The 7465-nt window shown below is 41.1% G+C and overlaps 1 protein-coding gene and 1 long non-coding RNA gene across 3 annotated transcripts in view; one reads left to right on the plus strand and one right to left on the minus strand.

Moving 5' to 3' along the window:
* The window catches only part of LOC109301871, a 5448-nt gene extending 5171 nt beyond the window's left edge, over window positions 1–277 (plus strand). The window contains exon 2 of the long non-coding RNA XR_002098652.1: window positions 137–277. This is a non-coding gene — a long non-coding RNA (uncharacterized LOC109301871). The remainder of the gene's footprint in view (window positions 1–136) is intronic.
* SF3B1 (splicing factor 3b subunit 1) overlaps window positions 1–7465 on the minus strand; it is a 45700-nt gene that overhangs the window by 5408 nt on the left and 32827 nt on the right. For both annotated transcript variants that reach the window (XM_019523139.1, XM_019523140.1), the window contains 8 exons: window positions 6088–6309; window positions 5690–5872; window positions 5476–5587; window positions 5263–5383; window positions 4718–4849; window positions 2296–2568; window positions 1565–1781; window positions 10–261 (listed from right to left, as the gene is read on the minus strand). In XM_019523139.1, coding sequence (XP_019378684.1) covers window positions 103–261; window positions 1565–1781; window positions 2296–2568; window positions 4718–4849; window positions 5263–5383; window positions 5476–5587; window positions 5690–5872; window positions 6088–6309 — 1419 coding nt within the window. In that variant the 3' untranslated portion in view covers window positions 10–102. The remainder of the gene's footprint in view (window positions 1–9; window positions 262–1564; window positions 1782–2295; window positions 2569–4717; window positions 4850–5262; window positions 5384–5475; window positions 5588–5689; window positions 5873–6087; window positions 6310–7465) is intronic.

Consider the following 7465-nt stretch of genomic DNA (forward strand, 5'->3'; position numbering starts at 1 on the left):
ACTGCTGACCTGCAACATTTTAAAATTTTACATCACCAAATTTGAAGCAAGTTTAAGTATGGAACAGCTGTGCATTAGAACACAAACAAATGAACAAGAAGATTATAAGATGTAGTCAAGTTCATAACGAATGTAGGTGTTTTTCTCATCATTGTAGATTCGTGGATAATGTGCTATCAAAGCATCCTGAGAGCCAATATAGATTGAATTATAAATCTTCCAATAAACATCTCTGACTTTCCGGGCAGGGTGAAATAAACCCTGGGGAAACAAAACAAATGTGAAATTAAGAAACTTAATTCCAGAGTAATGTACTTAAACCTTGCAACCTTAGAACCTTATCATTCCTTCAGGGTGAAATCCACTGAATGAATTTCTGATTTATTTTTAAAGAAAAGTTAAAGAAACAACTACTCCCATATGCATGACAGCACATGACATGAAGAGACCTGAGCTCTACTGATGGCTCTGCTAACTTGCTGTGTGACCTGATGCAAGTCACATCACCTGCCTGATTCTGATCTTCCTTATCTATAAAGTAGGGGATAATGCTATTCAGCTTCTCCTTTGAGGAACATGTCAAAGTGCAATACAAGGGATAAATTTCTATTACCCTCATACAACAGGTTGAATTTTTAGGCTCTGAGATGGTACTAATCCACTATTTAGCACTTTAGTTAGTCAACCTACAAATCGAAGGTAAAAATCAGAATAGCCAAGAGAGGCCTTCCCTTCCCTTCCCTTCCCTCTACTTTCCCTCATTCCTACTCACTTTCCTTTTTCTGCCATTCCTCACCCTACTTATATCTCTAATTAGATATATAAACATGTAACCAATAAAACAGAGCCAAGTCTTCACGCATATTCATCTGTCTGTTTATTTACATCTCCTGCTTGTCATCTATTTTGTGTCTTTCAGACTATGACCCTCCAGGGCAGTGTTTGTTTGTTATCTGATTATGCAGCAATGAGACCTCTAATAAAAAGACAACTAATAATATTCAAACCCATTTCTGTCAGGATATGGTTTCTTAGGCCTATCTTAAGTGCACAAAGGGACGACAGACTATTCCACAGTCCAGTACTAATTCCAGTCAATGTGTTCCTGATACTTAGACTAAATTCTATTTCTTAGTTTTAACCCGTTATTTTTTCTTATACCTCTTTGCACTATGTTAAATACTAAGGAATAGGAATAATCTCATTACAAAAACTTGTAAGATGATTAGCCCATAGTAGTGTGGTAGTCAAGTTATTTTAACTAAATGTATTTTTTTCTTCAAATTGGCCATCTTTTCCTTTCTACCCTCCCCATGTAGTTAGTTTTGCTTCACTTCACTAATCACTGCATTATCTGTGTGTTTCTGGTAAGAAGAGGCCCCAGAACTGAATACAGCATTTGAACTATGACATAGCTTACTTTTAGTGGTACCTATTACATTACAGCACAATCTCATGATACAAAGCAAACATATCCAATCTGATGCCCATTATCCCCAAGAGATTTCTCCCCTTCTGTTGAACTTTGGATAATTCTCTGCCTCGGACTAAAGTGAAAACATACCTGTAAACAATACTGCAACATTCGACATGGTCCAATAGCAACTCTCAGGCCCTCCAGTGCTCCCATAACTGCCTGAATGACGTGAGGTGATGTCTCAAACACATTGGGCCACACATAATTTAACAAGTGATTCAGTGAATCTTCACAGCCAAATCCATATACCCCAAGGGACATATGCTGCACAACTGCACTGGCTGTTTGTCTGTGCACAAGGTCTCTGCAAAGAAAACACAGTGTAATTAGTCAGAAATCTATTTGAAAACAAATTACTATCAATATTCATAAACTTTCTTGAAACTTAGAAGAGTATCACTACACTTTTTTATGTTCTACACTCACCTGCCAACAGCATAAGGCAGAGAAACTACAGGGCAAATCAGGTAAATTAACACAATTTCTGCAAGTTTTATGGCAAAAAAAATGACTGCTCTAAGCTCTGCTCAACAGCAAATTAAGTAACAAAAAATCAGATTAAAAAAAACAATTCCTACATGGTTAATCCTGGTTTATACATTCTATAATGATCTTGTTTTTATAAGACTCTAATCTACTATGGTATTACCATAAAAGGAGTGTAATCTGATTGATCTGCAACAGATAAATCTGTGGGTGTGTTTGAAAAAAACAGCAAGTGTCCATGGGTATTTTTTTTGCTGTTAAGGAGCTAGGCACAGGGTGGACCTGAATTTAAAAACACAGGGAACATGAAAGTGGAGTATAAGTATACTGACCTGTCCATTAAAGCATCTTCAAGCAATGGTGTAACAGCATAAATGTAGTCTTTTCCCATCTCGCCAATGTATTCAAACAGGAAGGAAAGAGATTTTAATACACCATTCTGGACATTCAGTTCTGGAACCCTGTATTCATTCATCAATGCAGGCAGTACTGTGAAAGGTGAGCATGTTTCAGCCACAATAGCAATTGCTACCGTAGTACATACTCTGTTCTGTCTTTCCTGTACTTTTAAGTTATTTAGCAATGTAGCCAGTACATCATGAGGTCTGGAAGAGAGAAAATGCGAAACTTCTGTCAACTCATTTGAAGGGGATGGACTTAGCCAATAAAATAAAATAAAATAAAATAAAATCAGTCAACAAATGGATAGACCATGCACTTCAACCAGGGATCTGTTAATAAGCCAAGATGATTTGGAAGTTGCATAACTAAGACCCCCCTCTACACATTACAGGTAAACCTTGAAGATGTGTACTAATTTTAGAGCTCATTGCCATCAAGCTTTAATTTGCATGTGTAGCAGGTTTCTCCTGTGGCCAGGACTCCTGCCAGCTAGCAGGACTCCAAGCCACAGGGGTGCACCGTGCCCAGCTGGGGATGAGAGTCATGCAGCCAAGGTGATTCTCAGCCCTATCAGCTACTGACTCTGGATCCTGGCAGCCCCCCGCACAGTTTCATTTGGAATTTCATGCAAACCCGATACTGGAAAATCATGGCAGCTGCTATCTCCCAGCAGTGGAGGCTTCGTGCACCCCCGAGACCACAAGATCGTAGTAGCTGTGTCGCCCAGCCTCAGTGGTGTGTTGGGTGCCTCTGAGGCTGGAAGCTCCTCAACTAAGGATGCTTCCAAGTTGGGGAGCTTCCTTCTTGCTGGTGTGCTTTAAACAGGAGCTGATCCTGGGCTCCCCTTGTATTGGCAATAAAACACAGTGGGATCTAATGTGCTCTCTCACAGTCGCACCTCGTGCCTCCTGGCCTGCTACACATGCATGGCAGAATTGTGTGGATCACATGTTACATCCCAAGAAGGACCCCCAACCATAAAGATTCACAATAGCTTGCCTCACTTGCTTTTAGCAGTTGACATATTTGGATAACTAATAATTCTAACAATATGCAGACTACTGATTTACTTAAACTGCATTCTACAGTCATAGTAGATTCAGTTAACAATATTAAATAAACAGCAAAAAATTATTTACTAAAACTCTAAATCTACTAGTACTTTGCTTAAGAAGGGTGTAAAATTATGAGTTAAATAGCAAAATTGCATGAAAAAAAATATAGGAAGAACATTATTTCTTTCAAACAAAACATTTTCCTTTATGTACTATTTGTGAACTCAGAATTGTACTAGAATAGTACTGTCACTGTAGGAAGAAGGCCATAACTAATTCTACTTTCAACAAACACAAAGCTATACCGTATCTGTGTTTGACCCATGATGCCAACACAAGTATGAAGTCAACTCTCCTCAAAATCTCACTGACAGAGACCTGGTTCACTACTGTAGCACCAATACCAGGGCACTGAGCACCCAGGCCAGAATGCCTCTCAGTAGGGAAGTAAAGCAGAATGTTTGCACTCATGCTTCATGGTTAACAGGAGGTGGGTGACCTGTGGCTGGGAGTAGTGTTTTAACTTTTCTGCTTTCCCTTCTCTCCTAAACATGAGTTCAGCCAACTTCAATAGCTTGCAACTGACCAAAGTCTGCAGTGTGCCTGCTTGACAAACTGGAGGGAACTACTGGAGGGGAGGCAGTGGAGTAAGGAGTGAGGCTACAACTGGTTGATGAAAAGATAGCTTTTACTGAACAAGCAGCACAAGGAAGCTTACTGATTACAAAAGGCAAACAAGAGGAAAACAGACAGCAGAATTCTGGCTGCATACTAGAACAGCCAGTTGAAATAGTGGAGAGAGGTGAGGGGAGCAATACAGCACTGGATGCCTGGAGGACTGGCTAGGCCTACACCACAGAATGCTTTGGCTGCTGACAGATACAGGGGAAAAAGCACTTTACCAGAAGAAGCAGTGTGTTAGTTTGACCTGGCTCTGCAACATCTGTATAGATTGGGTGCTTCAGCAAGGCTTTTTGGTACTTTTATTTAATAGCTGATTCAATCAGGTATTAGATAAAAGCACTCATAAAAGCGTAAGTGTTGTATGCGTTTAAACTCCTACAAATCCAGCTTCTGAAAGTTGTGTGCATGTTACAAAAGTATAACTGAATATACTTAGATTCCTACAGATAACAGCCAAATACAAAAACATCCATGTTAATAGAAAAAGAGCTACAACTTAAATGCAAAAAGCCCACAAAAAAAACATGATTATTTTCCCAATAAAACTTGCTATCACCACCATTCTAAACAAGGGACTACAAATTCAGATCATCATAAGGACAAAGACACTTACCCGATCGCTTTTGCAATATAGCCAAAAGTGTTTACTGTGGCTCTTCGGATAGCCTTTTTGTGAGCTTTTAACAACTCGAGCAGTTCAAAACAGATCCTCATCCATTCCCTTGCAGAAACGTATTCTGCTCCCCTGGATAACATAGGAAATGCAAATATTTCTTTAGTGACACCAAGCCCTTTTCATGTTAAAAACCAGACAGTAGGACAAACACACACATTACCAGCACAGGGGCATGGGCCAGCCTTATCTGCCTTTCCATTACGTAAAATAAATAGCTTTAAATAAATTAAATAGCTGCAGTATGTGTCAAATGTAAACTGAACCAATGGACATCAAATTAAATTGCTAGCTTTAATACTGTTTAAGTGGTGTTGTATGGACAATGAAAAAGTATACTTGATAGGTCATACTTTGTATTTAAATATTTTTTTTTTAAATCAATTACAGTGAAAAGCTTAATATGAACAAAAACTTAAGAAACCTGAAAAGATACAGCAGTAAAAAATCATATATTATATATACACATGTAAAAATCAGTTCACCTGTCTGCGATACGTCCAACTAGGTCAATACAGTTCTCCTGTACTTTTTCATGTCTGTTCTTCAAGATAGGTGTGAGCCTTGGCAGGAGGTCTTTGATTGGTGGTGTCATCTTGTGCATACCTGTTTAATACAGAATTATGTTAACTTCAAATTCACTCTCCTACAATCACTTGACCTCTGAATGAATTAAAAAAAAATAAAACAAAACATACCTATTACATTCACAATGGCTTTAAGTGCTCCTAGTATGCTGCCCAAGACTTCTGGATATTCTTCACCCAGATACTCATACAACACAACACCCAAGTGTCCCATCAGTTTTTCCTATAAACAAAAAAAACCAAGATATAAATGTGAACATTCTTCTCATTTTTCCTGCCTTTAGAAAAATCTCCTACGGGAAGAAGGGATGAGAGAAATGAATACCTCTTGGCAAGTCTTCATGACAACGGCAGTACGAGAGATTAGGTCAGCAGCCTGCTGTCTAACTTTGGCCGATTTATTGTTCAAACGCCACAACACCGTACCGCAGATCTGGGGTAAGTACGGTTTAACTCGTTTGCCAAGAGCATTAACCACTGTACCAAATCCATTCAACATCACAGAATCCTGAAGAACAGCAACAACAACAAAGGTTTAGAAAGGCAAAACCACTAGTCATGTTATTCAAGTGAATTCCAGTCTTAAAAATAACATTCCACAACTATCTTACATACTCCAATGCTCTACTACAGTTTAACCCAGAACAAAGATTACATGGATTAAACTGTATGACTGGAAGTCTACTATTTGAATTAACTTCTAGAATCATTTTCTGCCAGTACCTCAGTAGTCTGTTCCTGGAAGGCATACAAGATACCATCAATAAGTTGTTCTTCTAGTTTATGGTCAATATCTGCTGCACCTAGATTTCCCATTATCTTCTCAATAGTTTCCATAACCATTTTTCTATATTGTTCAGCTTCATCTTTCAGATCATCCACAATCCTGGAAATAATTTCTGCTGCTCCAACTTTGTTTGCCAGCTCCACTGTAGTATCAACCAACTGAAACAAAAAAAAATGTACCTTTATAAGCACAACATGCAGAAAAACAAAGACTTCTGAAACCTAGGTGATCTAGGACAGCACTTCTCAACCTGTGGGTTGCAATAATATTGTGAAAGGCTTGCAACCAAGTCCCAGAAAAACACGGGAAAGTGTGGGTTTCCCCTTGCAGGCTGGCAGCATTCCAGCCTGTAAGGAGCTGCTTGGGGTGACTGGAGACAGTGGGTTGCACCGAGGCTGCATCAGGGTAAGGAGGAAGGTGCCTGCCCCTCCAGTGGCTGAAGGAGGAGCATGGGGGGTTACTTCAGGGGCAGCAGGGAGCTGTATGGCTGGGCTGCTGGCAGCAGGGCCAGTGCCCATACTCACAGGGGAGAGGTGGCCAGGAGACACTGCTCTGGGGGCAGGAGGAGCCATGACCAGACTGCCTGGTGTGGCATGGGAGTCTCGAGCCCAGGGCAGGCCTCCCCCTCCTCCTCCCTCCAGTCTGTGCCATGGCCAGACTCACTCCGCTGCCGCCCATGAGCTGGAGCTGCTGCACCCACCATGCTGACCCAAGCAGGACAGGGGCAGCTGGGGACTCCCTCCAGCAGGGCTTGGGGGGCAGGGGGCTGCAGATCAGGACTGGCCATCAATGTTTACAAATGGGTCCTAGTACAAAAAAGGCTGAGAACCACTGATCTAGGAAATTCTCTCTCAGCCAAAGAGCAGACAGGGCTTTGGATTTTTCTCTCTGGCCTCTCACTCAGGAGAGGCTATTGCCAAAATATTCCACTGTGGGGGGTACAGTGGGGGTAATGTACTTGGGGATACATTATCTTGAATGGATAATTAAAAGTGATGGCACGTGCTGTTTTTAAGCTAATGCAAGAAGGTTGAATGCACATTTCGTATATATTTAAAGAACATTCTAATATTGTAAAAGCCCAAGTCTGTCTGTCTGTCTGTAATGCTTTAATTGCACGCCGACTGGCTGTCTCAGCAGCCAATCAGAGTGCCCTATACAGACAGGGACAGACAGCAGAGTGCACCCATGACAGTGGGGACTGAGGGGCCGAAGGGGAGGGAGTGATGATGGGGACTGGAGCACCGCCATAATGGGTCCTTGGAGCCAGGGTCCACTCCCCCCCCCCCAAAAACAGCTGGCAGGGAGGGGGGG

Source organism: Gavialis gangeticus, unplaced genomic scaffold (genome assembly GCF_001723915.1).
Source record: "Gavialis gangeticus isolate Ggan-Ray unplaced genomic scaffold, GavGan_comp1, whole genome shotgun sequence".
In the NCBI taxonomy this organism is placed as follows: Eukaryota; Metazoa; Chordata; order Crocodylia; family Gavialidae; genus Gavialis; species Gavialis gangeticus.